The following is a 14,877-nucleotide window of genomic DNA, read 5'->3' as shown; positions in this document are numbered from 1 at the left end:
CCAGACTACAATCGTCAGAGCTTCCAATTCAGACCCATTGTCGTTCAACCTTTACCAGAAGTCTCTTCCTTCAAAGATTACTTCTACTCCAGTGTATTGCCCTCTTCATACTCTACTCCTGCACCTATTGCTTACAGTACAACTCCCGCTTATATCTCAACAGTAAGTCCAATCCAATACTCAACCCCCATCAAGACATACGTGTCTTCAACCCCTGCTCCTCCCACAGCAGAATATCAATACGTCTCAAGTTATTCCACTCCTAAACCATTTGTATCAACTACTGCTTCTCCTATCTATGAGAACTCGTATGTCTCTAGCTACTCTACTCCCAAACCTGTGTCATATACCCCTGCTCCAGTTGCTTCCACAACATCAAGACCCATTGTTGACTATTCCTTTGGATCTACTTACACACCAAGACCCGTGACCTATGCTCCAACACCTTATGTATCCACTACTGCTGCTCCTATTGTATACTCTACCACAGCTAGTCCAGTCTCATATGCTGCCACCTTTGAATCTGCCAAGGTATACCCCACTGGTCCTCCCTCTGTTCCTCTGTCCTTTGCTTCTTATTCCTCCCCTCCAGTTGTGTATGGACCAGGTAACTTACAACCAATCAGAACCTATCAATTTTCGATACTTGATATCGATATTTGCGTCCGTCCTGGTGAATTGATCGTCCATTGTGTGAAGTAGAAGAAGAACAGAATCCAACTTGACATTGAATTTGAAGCCAGCCATGATGAATACCAGAGAGAACAATGTCTCAAGCATCCTGAAGAATACAAGAAATCATACAACTATCTTTCGATAGAAGTCCAGGAGAAATTTGTGAGTTGCGCTAAAAATGTGAACAAGAAAGATGAGTGTTTCATCCCTAGAGCCTAAATCCAAAATTTCAGCCATTGATCCGTATTTTTTTGTCGATGCGACGATAGTGGGGATTGAACCCGTGAGCACTTACAGCTTTGTACACTTACTTCTGAAAAAACGTGGACAGATCTTGTATGGCGAACACGAAAGTGTTAACACTCTGAAGAATGAAACCAAAGGTTAACGCCAGATATACACCATTCCTATAGCAATACTTATGCATCCAATTCTTCCACGGATCAGCATAGTACTCCGGTAAACTGATGAGGCCCAGAGAATGCAAGTAGGTGAGAAGAATAAAACGCTCGTTGGTTGGAAACTTCATTGTGGGTGAAGAGGACCTGCCGCAAATTTTGGTCGCGCAAATTTTAGACCGCGTTTTACGGAGTCGGAGTTAACTTAGTTGACTTCAATTCTGGATTGAACTGCGTATTGAGTATACCTAGCTCAATCCTAGATTGATCTCAATTCTGATTTGGCAAACCCCGCTTTTAGTATTCGGATTCTGTTGATAACCAAGTTGGTAGCTAAGTCTGCAGTCAAATTGTAGCTCGTTTACTAGGCTTTAGATCGGTCGGGATAAGTTGATAGTTTTTAGAAGAGACATTTCAACTACCCAAACCCAACTCAAAAACTGTCCTTTTTATGGCGAAAAAATTGCCGAAATTTTGAATGTAGACACACGCACGTATTGTTGTCCACAAAAGCTATTCGCGTTTTAATGGGCATTTTTTCTTATAAGGAATAATGGGTCGATAAGAATCCTAAAGGTTATTTATTTATTTATTTGCACAATATCGTAAAGGTAATAATTACTAATTATTGCTTCAAATATTTCGCTCGACAGTGTGGTAAGCTGTTAATAAGAAAAACATGCGAGCTTGGACATTTTTAATCAAAATATCAATTTATCATTAATCTGTTTCCTTTGAAATTTTGTGTCACGAGAAATCCATTAGTCCTTCTTGGCAAAAATTACCTTTCTTAATTATTTACAAACTGATTGAAGAAACTCGCAGTTTTTAAAGAGTAAAACCTAATTAGGACACAATCCAACACATCCTGACAATCTCTACCGTGACAGCCTGTTCACACTGCACGAATTTTTCTTCGTTGGCAATGTAAACACACTAATTCATTTGTATACGCCTCCGGGCCGCCTCCTTCGCCTTTCTCAAGAGGTTTCATAGAGGGAACTGAAACAAGACAGGTCTTATCGTCCAGAAATCGAAGAGACAAGGACGACAGAGGATACCGCAAAAGACTATTGTTAATCATATGTGTGAACTCACACATAGTCGATGGCCGTCGATCGATGTCACTCAACCATCGATCCACGTTGATTCACATCGATCGATGATTAATCGACGGCCGTTGACTATGTGTTGACACCCCTTAACAATCATAACTTTAATAATTTCAACTATCCCGTCTCTCGGTTTCCAGGATCACAAGGAGTAGGCGGAGCTAGATTCACCTATGGAGATCTCCTGGAAGGCCGTCACAAGCCGTCATACGCCACTGTATACGGCCGTCGACTATGTGTTGACACCCCTTAACAATCATAACTTTAATAATTTCAAATATCCCGTCTCTCCGTTTCCAGGATCACAAGGAGTAGGCGGAGCTAGATTCACCTATGGAGATCTCCTGGAAGGCCGTCACAAGCCGTCATACGCCACTGTACCCGATTATTTGGTGTCCGGAGGCCGCATTGAAAACAGCGGCGGCACTGGAGGAAGCATTCTAGGTAAATATTGGGGGTTTATGGTTATAATCTCTGAAAAACTACAATGGCTTTAAGGTGTGTTCAAATATAGTCGATCGTCAAAGTGAATCTATGTTATCGAGGCAGTGTTTGAGTCGACATCGATCGACGTCCGGTCGACTATGTGTGGACACACCTTTAAAAGTGGTAGTGTTTAGAGTTTTTCTAGCTACTTACTCCAGTGTCCAATTGCTTGAATGGATAGTGTTGTATTTTACATGTCCACAGTCAATAAAATTTACTTATTGGGAACAGAATTAGGGCTCACAGTCGATGTACTTATTGGGAATAGGGCTTACAGTCACTTCAACTATTGGGAATAGAATGGGCTATCCATGAATGGGATTCCCTTCCAAAGTCCACCAACTTAGCTATGTCTTAAAAGCAACGCGCTAATGTCTCCTTTCTTCCTCAGGTACCTATTACGGATCAAACGGAGTCCTGGACATCAACGCAGCGGGAGGCTACCCCAGCGAATCCCAGCAGGTGTACGGAAGCAAGAGTACCGGAGGCCGGCTGAGTGGTTCTGCCGGAGGCCTATACTCTGGAGACCGAGGCAGCACTACATCCGGATCAAACCAATATGGAAACTACGCCAAGACAGCTCAAACCGGCGCCGGCGGGTACGGAGTCTTCGGCCCGGCTGGTAGCGGTTATATCCAAGGTGCAGGCGCGTACGTTGCGGACAACGAAGGCGCGTACGTACACGGTCAATATCCGGGAGACAGCGGCGATGATGGTTCCTACCGCGAGGGACAATATGGCAACGGTGGACTGTATGTGTCTGGAGAGTATGGGTACAAGACCGGCAGTGAGGGAGCTTATGCTGGAAGCAGTGGAGGTAGATACTCTGGAAGCAGCAGTGCAGGTGGTAAATATTCCGGGAGTAGAGTTAGCGGCGGGCAGTATTCTGGAAGCAGCATTGCTGGAGGTAAATACTCCGGAAGTAGTGTCACCGGAGGTAGCTATGCTGGAAGTAACGGACAATACGGTAAAGGCGAGCAATATTCCGGATCCGACGAGGCTGGCTATGTATCCAGAGGAGAATACTCCGCGAACGGACCAGGTAAATATTTCGGAGCTGCTGCCGGATACAATCAAGGCGTTCCAAGTTCTACCCCCTACGCTTGGAAGTAACGGACAATACGGTAAAGGCGAGCAATATTCCGGATCCGACGAGGCTGGCTATGTATCCGGAGGAGAATACTCCGCGAACGGACCAGGTAAATATTTCGGAGCTGCTGCCGGATACAATCAAGGCGTTCCAAGTTCTACCCCCTACGCCGGACTGTCTGGACAGTATGATGCAGGCAAGTATTCAGCCGGTTCTGGAGAGTATGTGTCCAGTGCTGATCAGTATATTGGAGGACAGTACAGTGGATCCAGTCAATACAATGGTGCTGCTGATCAGTACAGCGGTGCCAAACTTTACACCGGAAGTCCAGTCGTCTCCACTACAGCCACACCCTTCGTTTCCACCCAGTACAACACAGCCTTTTGCAGGAAAGGTTCAATATGGAAGGAAATCCCCCATCTCCTACTCCACAACCACAGAGAAGGGTTCCTATGCTTCCCCATCTGATGCACCGGCCGCTTACTCCACGACAGTCTCACCTCTGCAGGAAAGGTTCAATATGGAAGGAAGTCCCCCATCTCCTACTCCACAACCACAGAGAAGGGTTCCTATGCTTCCCCATCTGATGCACCGGCCGCTTACTCCACGACAGTCTCACCTATTAACACTTACTCCGCCGGCTCTAATGTATACTCGGGCTCAGATTACTCTTCTGGTAGCAGATATCAGAACTATGTTCAAAGCAATGCAGGATACTCCGCCAGTCAAGCCTACTCAGGCGATGAATATTTGCCACCTCTTGAAAGCGTCCCTGCATACGATGTGAAGAAACCTTGTGATCATCCCGCTGCTCCTGTTCCGTCTGCCTATGCACCCGCCCCTGCTATTCCTTCTCAAACATTCCTCAGCTCTGGATACGAACAAGTCAAATATCAAACACCCTACGTATTTGAATCTTCCACCCCAGCACCTCCAGACTACAATCGTCAGAGCTTCCAATTCAGACCCATTGTCGTTCAACCTTTACCAGAAGTCTCTTCCTTCAAAGATTACTTCTACTGTGATCCCCTGCCAGCCTAATTAGCTTGGTTGGTAGAACGTCTGCCCTGTAAGCGCTAGGCCACGGGTTCGATTTCCACCCGGGGCGGATTTTATCCTGATTTATTTTATTTTATCGAAGTTTTTTTCGGCACTGTGCTTGTATTTCCGGGTAAACTCAGCCTCGTCAAGACAATAGAGTAGCTACCTACTTTGACCGAGTAGCGACCAGTGACGGCATTACCAGTGTAAAAAGATTATTGAAATATGAAAATGGGTTGCAATGGAGGCACTTAGTAACGCTGTGATATCCACAAAATTGTGAAAAAGCTCTGTTTTACCACAAAGAATTTGAGATTTGATTGTAAATGTTGACAATGATATTGTACGTACGTTCGTATTCTTGTCAGGAAGGATCTACATTTATTGTATACTTATACTTATGTTATTGTTAAAAATAAAGTAAACCATTACAATCAAACCTACCTGTCTAGCCAGATCCAGCAAATACAAGATGTACAAACACTGGGTGCTAACCCGGTCGAAACTCTCCACATTCTCTGGATCATCACTCAGCGCCGTACACCATTTCAGCAACGCCCCTTTCGATCTTTTTCCAATGTATGGCCCTGGATAGCGAAACTTTGGCCCTGAATAACCGCCGACTTACTTTTTCGATCTTTTTCCAATGTATAGCCTTGGATAGCGAAACTTTGGCCCTGAATAACCGCCGACTTACACATTTCTGGAAATGGAAACCTGGCCCCAAGGTAAAAAAAAAAACTTACGCCAATGCCGTCGATTCGTGAATAAAATCCGTGTTATTCAACAGAAACTCTTCCGTCGCTTTCATGTCACCCAGGAGACCAAACTCTTTGATTTTGTCCTCCAAAGTAACGTCCATCTCGGTTCCTAACTCGTTGGGTGACTTGTCCTTGTCACTGGGACCGAGGTCGCAGATGAGGTTCTCTTCCATGTCGGTTTTGCCGGAGTTTTTTTCCGTCATGGTAATTCCGGATATCCGACAAAAACGATGAACTTGTGTAAGAGTTTGCCGGCGATGTGACGAGTTGTGAAGTAAAATTCCTCGCAGGGATTTTGCCGGCTGAAAGTTGGGTGTCACTTCCCTTATCTTTTAAAATGGGCACTTTTAAACACCTTTTAAAATAGCTTTAAAAATAAAAAGACCCTCCGCTTGTTTGGATGTACCTGTCCTTATCTTTTAAAATGGACACTTTTAGAACTGGTTTTGAATGTCTTTTAGAATAGCTTTAAGAAATAAAAAAGCACGCTTGTTTTTGTGGTAGAAATTTTAAAAACAGCACATTCCACGGTAGTACAGTAGTTTCCGAGTTTTTAAAATCGAGCGCAGAATTAAAATTGAGATTTTGAGCTGCTGTCTAGGCAGGACTGGAAATAAATCAGGCTGAAATATTTTTCATTTGAAACTGACTGGTGATTTGGTGAGCCAGCGGCGATAGCACGTTGAATACACCAATTCCCAATAGTTCACCGGAGTTAAGTAACGTTCGCGTGGTTGATGTCCGGATGGGTGACCATCTGAGTGTGTTTCATTTGCTTCTTATCCTTCACCTAAACCAGTGGCTTACACACCAGGTTTCAAGGTTTACACTCCCTCCTCTACTGTAGCCCCCGCCATTGTTTCCTACTCCACACCCGCCCCCAAGACTTACTACCCCACTAGTACTCCTGTCCCCATCGTCCAATACTCTTCCATAGCTCCTCCACTGTACAGTGGTTCCTTGACAGGCTTCCCAGGACATTCTCAATACACAGGAGGACAAGCGTATGTTTCAGGGTACGCAGGACCTAGCTTTAGTCAGGGCTATGAGTCTCAACAATACTCTGGATCTTACTCGGCGGGTAGCTCTGAGTACAATGCTGGTGCCTCTGCAGGAAAAGAACAGAATCCAACTTGACATTGAATTTGAAGCCAACCATGATGATTACCAGGTAGAACATTGTCTCAAGCATCCTGAAGAAAACAAGAAATCATACAAATATCTTTCGACAGAAATCGAGGAGAAATTTGTGAGTTGCGCTAAAAATGTGAACAAGAAAGATGAGTGTTTCATCGCCGTTTTTATTTCCAGCGTCACCTATGTTAAGCTACGCCGAGCAAGGCCAATAAATGGATGGGTGACTTAAACCTTATATTGGGAATAAAGGAAAAAAAAAAAAACAAACAAAACGACAAACGAAAACTTACCAGGGTGAGTTATGATAGCTGATTCCGGCCGTCCAAACATTCATGGGCAGAATACGTCTCTGATTCAACGAGTCATACTGAACGGAATGCTTCGAGTCTACCTGACCCTTTGAGCCTTTCCTCAGACGGTCTGACCCCTGAGGTGTGGGACTTGTGGTTTGAGATGTTTGGGTTCGAATCCCGTCAAAATTTCCACTTTGGGCTTTGTGTGAGTCGTTTTCATTAGCTATGTCACCACTTTGCTCGTTGTTAGTTTGGGGTTTTCCGATGGCATTTTTATCGTTGGCTGTGTATCCACTTTGTCCGTTCTGAGTTTTGGCTTTCCCGATATCATTTTTATCATCATAAGCAGATATGTCACCACTTTGCCCGCTGCTTTTCTCAGTGTCACTTTTAGGCTCGTTCCTATTTTCGATGTTATTTTTACGTCCGCTGTTACTTTCGGTGTCATTTCCAAAGAGCAGTACGTTCGTCTGTACAAACAAGGGAGATTCTAATAAGTCAGAACCATGAGGGCTTCCAAAGGAAGATGGTCCATTATAAGAGGTTTCATTTCCGAAGGCAGGAATGGTGAGATTTTCGCCCGGGTTTCGAGCTGGATTGAGACTCATTTGGGGTTTGACTAGGAGAGGGCCGAAGCACCAAATGACGGCCAGAATGACCGCGGAGGTCACGTGGATTTTGGAGAAAAGGCCGGCATATCTCAGATGATGCTTCATGCGAAACGTCTTGGGTCTTTTAGCTGAAAAAATAAAACAATTAATTATTAAAAAGTTAGGTAACTTTTAAGGATATACACAACACTTGGTGAAACAACTTGAAAATATTAAAATCAATAGGGTATAATGATAACAGTTTGCTTATTTCCTTTTTTAAAGAAAAAAGCAAATTGTAATTAATTTGTCTTCTAATTAATTTTGATTGAATTCGTTTGAAATCTTACAAGTAAGGTTCGATTCCCGTCAGGGCGGATTTTATCCTGAACGGATAATGTTCGTTCTCAGAACGACTGGCTTTCTCCTATCCTGTCGTTACAGTTCCCTCAGGCAAACTCCTTTAAAAATAATAATAAATTAAAATTGCTAGTAGCCTACCTTTGTTCTCGACCAGGGGCATCTCATAGAAATCCTTGTGAATAACATTCACAATATACCGCATAGACACGATGTTCCCCGCTACGAACAGCTGCTTGTACATCGCTGACGCTGTCAACGTAAACACATCCACCGTTGAGCTGATGAGACGCAAATCGTTGGTCTTCAGGATGGCCATGAACTGACCCACGGACACCGAGAAGAGAATGAACGCTGTCGAATATTGGAACACCTGAAATTAAAGATTTCTTTTCAAGAGGTTTCATTATTTCATACCGTTTATTTGAAAAAAGATTGGAAACTTGGAAAGCCTTGGTGGCGTAGTGATCAAGACGCTCACCTGGTAAACAGGAGGGCGTGGGTTCGATGCCAGCCGAGGTATGGCATTTTATCCTTATTTATTTGAAAATTTGACCCCATAATAATGGAGCTCTAAGGGTCAGGTGGTAGAGAATACCGGCGTTAATCTCGCCGAGTGGTTAGCTTCCACCCAAGAGTCTGTTATTATTACTTTTTACCTAGCTAACTTACCCAATATTTCATGATCTCGTCGAGGTAATTGTTAAGGAATTGATGCAGAATACACAATATGAGAAACACGTACATCTTGGTGAATTCTACCAAACCCTACCAGACTCTCTACTTTTACTTTCCTTATCCTATAGGGAGGAAAGTAATAATAATAATAATAGTGCTTATTTATACTGCTCGCATAGGACTGAAAAGTCCCTTTACTCCAGCAGTAGGCTACTACTATTTAAACCACAGCCCACTTCTCCTCTTTAAAGAAGAGTACCTACGGAATTTAGTGATCAAAAGTTAAAACTAGGTGGCGTGGTAGCGCTTGTGTACAAAACCTTCGAAGTTCTTTGAAATCCAAGATGGCGTCTTCTCAACCAGAAAATTTCTAGGGTTGGGAATTGGAAGGTGGCGTTACCCGTATTACAATTTACAAATAACCAAACTCAACTTTCACAAGGAAAAAGCGGTCATACCTTTCTTGATCCAGAGGCACATGACGATATAACCCCTTCACTATATCCACATAGTATATCGGCTGTCGATCATTCCGATGCTGAAAACCCACAAGCTCCACATAACCACACAACATCTCATACTATTGGGAATTGGAAGGTGGCGTTACCCGTATTACAAATAACCAAACTCAACTTTCACGAGGAAAATGTAATCATACCTGTCTTCATCAAGAGGACGATATAATCCCTTCACTATATCCACATAATATATGGGCTGTCGTCCATCCCGATGCTGAAAACCCACAAGCTCCACATAACCACACAACATCTCATACTGAGCCGCCAAAGCTAAGGTGAACGATTCTTCTCACCAACACCTACCCCGGGAGGATTCTCTTCTTACACACCCAGCTCGTACGGCACTTCTACTCCAAACCCGTTCTATGGCTCTTCAACGTCCCTGCCTGGTGTGTTCTCTTCCGTCTACCCAGGAAAGTCCTACGTCTCAACCACACCAGCGCCAGTCCCGTATAGCTCATTCTCTTCGGCCAAGTCCACAACAGCCACTCCCGTTGTTGCATCTTACTCAACCCCGAGACCTGTATCTTACGGCGGTGCCTCTTATTCAACAACACCTGCCCCAGGTGTGTCCTACTCTTCAACCCCTGCACCATTCTCTCCTTCATACTCACCCTCAGTAGCTTCATATTCCCCCTCTCCTATTCCATACTCTAGTGCAAAAAAACTGGTTTTTGGGGGATTTTTTTTCACATTTTCTCACACAAATGAGCTCTGATCTTGAAATTTGTCGCGACGGGAAAAAAATCTCAAAATTCCTGTCCTTGTGGAAAAGTGTCGATCTTTTTACTTAAAAGGTGTGTCCACACATAGTCGGTCATCGATCGATATTGACTGACACGTCCACACTGTCTCGAAAACATCGATTCACCTCGTCAATCGAGAACAATGGACCAAAGTTGATCGACATTGACTGGAACCTATATGAAGTAGACGCAGTATACGTATACCTACCTGAGAAACCATCATAGCGTCAACCGCAAAAGTGACTAGAATCCACAGCAAACAACCAGCGAAGAATTTCATCCGAATCGATATCTTGTTTCGATACTTGATATCGACATTTCGATACTTGATATCGATAGATTTCAGGAAAAAATCTCAAAATTCCTGTCCTTGTGGAAAAGTGTCGATCTTTTTACTTTAAAGATGTGTCCACACATAGTCGGTCATCGATCGATATTGACTGACACGTCCACACTGCCTCGACTGTCCTCGACAACATCGATTCACCTCGTCAATCGAGAACAATGGACCAAAGTTGATCGACATTGACTGGAACCTATGTGTAGTAGACGCAGTATACTTACCTGAGAAACCATCATAGCGTCAACCACAAAAGTGACTAGAATCCACAGCAAACAACCAGCGAAGAGTTTCATCCGAATCGATATCTTGTTTCGATACTTGATATCGATATTTGCAAAGATTTTCATCAGGTTTGGAGATCTGAGTCTCGGGATTTCAGGATAAAATCTCAAAATTCCTGTCCTTGTGGAAAAGTGTCGATCTTTTTACTTTAAAGGTGTGTCCACACATAGTCGGTCATCGATCGATATTGACTGACACGTCCACACTGCCTCGACAACATCGATTCACCTCGTCAATCGAGAACAATGGACCAAACTTGATCGACATTGACTGGAACCTATATGACGTAGACGCAGTATACCTACCTCAGAAACCATCATAGCGTCAACCGCAAAAGTGACTAGAACCCACAGCAAACAACCAGCGAAGAATTTCATCCGAATCGATATCTTGTTTCGATACTTGATATCGACATTTCGATACTTGATATCGATATCCATACTCTCCCTCTGTAGGTTCTTACTCGCCAAGCCCTGCACCTTACTCACCCTCAGTCATTTCTTACTCTTCAACCCCTGCACCTTATGCACCCTCTGGTATCCCGTATTCTCCATCAGTAAGTTCTTACCCTGCAAAATCAGCTCCTTATTCACCCTCTGGAAGTCACTACTCTCCTTCTCCTGCCCCATACTCTCCTTCTACTGTTTCTTACTCCACGACCCCTGCCCCAGTTGTCTCTTATTCTTCAACTCCTGCGCCTTACTCTCCTTCCGTTGTCTCTTATTCTTCAACCCCTGCACCTTATCCTTCATACTCCCCCTCAGTTGGTTCTTATTCATCAGGAGCTCGCTACTCACCTTCTGTGTCCTCTTCTCAACCCCTGCACCTTATGCACCCTCTGGTATCCCGTATTCTCCATCAGTAAGTTCTTACCCTGCAAAACCAGCTCCTTATTCACCCTCTGGAAGTCACTACTCTCCTTCTCCTGCCCCATACTCTCCTTCTACTGTGTCTTACTCCACGACCCCTGCCCCAGTTGTCTCTTATTCTTCAACTCCTGCGCCTTACTCTCCTTCCGTTGTCTCTTACTCTTCAACCCCTGCACCTTATCCTTCATACTCCCCCTCAGTTGGTTCTTATTCATCAGGAGCTCGCTACTCACCTTCTGTGTCCTCTTACTCACCAACCCCAGCTCCTTACTCACCCTCAGTCACTTCTTACTCAACACCTGCCCCAGTCGCCTCATATTCCCCATCTCCCAGCCCCATTTCATTTGTTTCTTATCCTTCACCTAAACCAGTGGCTTACACACCAGGTCCCAAAGTTTACGCTCCCTCCTCTACTGTAGCCCCCGCCATTGTTTCCTACTCCACACCCGCCCCCAAGACTTACTACCCCACTAGTACTCCTGTCCCCATAGTCCAATACTCTTCCATAGCTCCTCCACTGTACAGTGGTTCCTTGACAGGCTTCCCAGGACATTCTCAATACACAGGAGGACAAGCGTATGTTTCAGGGTACGCAGGACCTAGCTTTAGTCAGGGCTATGAGTCTCAACAATACTCTGGATCTTACTCGGCGGGTAGCTCTGAGTACAATGCTGGTGCCTCTGCAGGAAAGGTTCAATATGGAAGGAAGTCCCCCATCTCCTACTCCACAACCACAGAGAAGGGTTCCTATGCTTCCCCATCTGATGCACCGGCCGCTTACTCCACGACAGTCTCACCTATTAACACTTACTCCGCCGGCTCTAATGTATACTCGGGCTCAGATTACTCTTCTGGTAGCAGATATCAGAACTATGTTCAAAGCAATGCAGGATACTCCGCCAGTCAAGCCTACTCAGGCGATGAATATTTGCCACCTCTTGAAAGCGTCCCTGCATACGATGTGAAGAAACCTTGTGATCATCCCGCTGCTCCTGTTCCGTCTGCCTATGCACCCGCCCCTGCTATTCCTTATCAAACATTCCTCAGCTCTGGATACGAACAAGTCAAATATCAAACACCCTACGTATTCGAATCTTCCACCCCAGCACCACCAGACTACAATCGTCAGAGCTTCCAATTCAGACCCATTGTCGTTCAACCTTTACCAGAAGTCTCTTCCTTCAAAGATTACTTCTACTCCAGTGTATTACCCTCTTCATACTCTACTCCTGCACCTATTGCTTACAGTACAACTCCCGCTTATATCTCAACAGTAAGTCCAATCCAATACTCAACCCCCATCAAGACATACGTGTCTTCAACCCCTGCTCCTCCCACAGCAGAATATCAATACGTCTCAAGTTATTCCACTCCTAAACCATTTGTATCAACTACTGCTTCTCCTATCTATGAGAACTCGTATGTCTCTAGCTACTCTACTCCCAAACCTGTGTCATATACCCCTGCTCCAGTTGCTTCCACAACATCAAGACCCATTGTTGACTATTCCTTTGGATCTACTTACACACCAAGACCCGTGACCTATGCTCCAACACCTTATGTATCCACTACTGCTGCTCCTATTGTATACTCTACCACAGCTAGTCCAGTCTCATATGCTGCCACATTTGAATCTGCCAAGGTATACCCTACTGGTCCTCCCTCTGTCCCTCTGTCCTTTGCTTCTTATTCCTCCCCTCCAGTTGTGTATGGACCAGGTAACTTACAACCAATCAGAACCTATCAATCCACTGGATCTTACGATGTTCAATCTTACACTGCCACGCCTAAGCCTTGTGCTTCCAACGCTTTGGACATTGCTGACGAATCTAAAGCTGCCGGAGCCGAAAATCTTCCTGACGGCACCTATGTTGTGGGTATCAAACATCAAGACAAAGTAGTCATTGTATCACGACTAAGTGACTTCAACCCACTGCTCGTTGAAAAACTGGGAGCCACTTGTGACTGCCAAGCTCAGAGTCAACCCATCAAGGTTCTTCGTAGAAGAAAGATCTTGAAGTCGACCACTGCCAGTCCAAATGAACTGGGAAGTTCTGGACAGTACAACAGCAATTCTATTGAGACATACAACGCTCACAAGATTGAAACCGCATCCCCTGACGTAGATGTAGTGTCTTATAACACGCAGGCAGAAGCTGAGAAGTCAGAACAATTCCACGCCAGTCCCAAGGTGACATCTAAGAAGATATACTCTGCCAAGAAATCATCAGTGACTTCCACCACAGTAGCAACTCTATTGAGACATACAACGCTCAAAAGATTGAAACCGCATCCCCTGACGTAGATGTAGTGTCTTATAACACGCAGGCAGAAGCGGAGAAGTCAGAACAATTCCACGCCAGTCCCAAGGTGACATCTAAGAAGATATACTCTGCCAAGAAATCATCAGTGACTTCCACCACAGAGAAATCTTACGAGAGTTCTGAAGATAAACATTCTCATGATGACAAGCTGTCTATCACGGAGTTCGGAACTATCGAATGTAAGCGTGCTGGTCTATTCAGACATCCGAAACATTGTAACAAATTCTACCAATGTAACTGGGATGAGTGGAAGAAGAAGTATACCCTGCATGAGTTCAAATGCCCGATCCATCTGGCTTACGATAGTAACATTGGGGCTTGTAATTGGCCATCCAAGGGACCTGCCTGCTCCAACGATAATTTGCTAGTCTAAGAAACATGAGATGCCATAAAATAAGTCTTTGTTAAGATTAAGATAAATGTAAATATTGAGAAAGATTCGAAAGGTGTCATTCAGCAATCAGTGGGTACGCTTAGTAATACCTAATTTTCCCAGTAAAATTTGGTTCAATAAAAAAAGTATCTAACTATCTATTTAAAATTTTAAATAGGTCAAAAAAGCTTTCTCAGTCGATTATTCTAAGTACTTAGCATTTTGTAGCTTGGAATCAATAATCAAAACCAACAAAAAACGAAAGCTAGTAAGGCTGACGTTCGTTAATGCTTTGGAATACTAAATTACATAAATGAAGTTCAAAATTTTGTACAGATTTTTTGCAGCTAGGTATGTAGGTATGCCTGTAACCCACTAACATGTAATGTGCTTACGTCCAAATGATATTTTGAATGTTAAATACAAGACGAAGTCTGAAATGTAGGTATGCCTGTAACCCACTAACATGTAATGTGCTTACGTCCAAATGATATTTTGAATGTTAAATACAAGACGAAGTCTGAAACGAAATTACAAGTTGGACTTGAAAGTTACTTGAAATAAAAGAATACCAAAATTACTTTCCTGCCTATAGGATAAGGAAAGTAAAAAGGAACATGAATTATTCCTAAATGTAAAAACGGTATAAGTCAATTGTTGAACGTTTGATCCTATAGGATAAGGAAAGTAAAAAGGAACATGAATTATTCCTAAATGTAAAAACGGTATAAGTCAATTGTTTAACGTTTGATACATCCAGTTTCCAAAGACAGTAAACCTGCTGCTAGTAAGGCTATTCGT

At 43.8% G+C, this 14,877-nt stretch overlaps 2 protein-coding genes across 2 annotated transcripts; both read left to right on the top strand.

Annotated features, from left to right (window-relative positions):
• Nucleotides 1-3: 3 nt before the first annotated feature.
• LOC108253471 (extensin-1-like) lies at nucleotides 4-702 on the top strand (the record flags this gene model as incomplete). Its single annotated transcript, XM_017447492.1, has 1 exon — nucleotides 4-702. A coding segment is annotated over one exon (699 nt), but the record flags the coding sequence as incomplete, so codon positions are not given.
• A 454-nt stretch (nucleotides 703-1,156) lies between these two features.
• Nucleotides 1,157-14,443, top strand: LOC103517538 (signaling mucin HKR1-like). The gene is given in 11 exon segments (XM_026829594.1): nucleotides 1,157-1,166; nucleotides 2,326-2,409; nucleotides 2,486-2,629; nucleotides 3,063-3,765; nucleotides 3,923-4,155; nucleotides 4,270-4,782; nucleotides 6,411-6,665; nucleotides 9,553-9,705; nucleotides 10,942-11,325; nucleotides 11,328-13,625; nucleotides 13,628-14,443. Coding segments are annotated over 11 exon segments (5,226 nt in total). The 3' UTR covers nucleotides 14,077-14,443.
• The last annotated feature ends 434 nt before the right edge of the window (nucleotides 14,444-14,877 follow it).

Source organism: Diaphorina citri, unplaced genomic scaffold (genome assembly GCF_000475195.1).
Source record: "Diaphorina citri unplaced genomic scaffold, Diaci psyllid genome assembly version 1.1 scaffold1879, whole genome shotgun sequence".
Lineage (NCBI taxonomy): Eukaryota > Metazoa > Arthropoda > Insecta > Hemiptera > Psyllidae > Diaphorina > Diaphorina citri.
The sequence above is the reverse complement of the archived record's forward strand: the minus strand, read 5'-3'. Positions and strand labels throughout refer to the sequence as shown.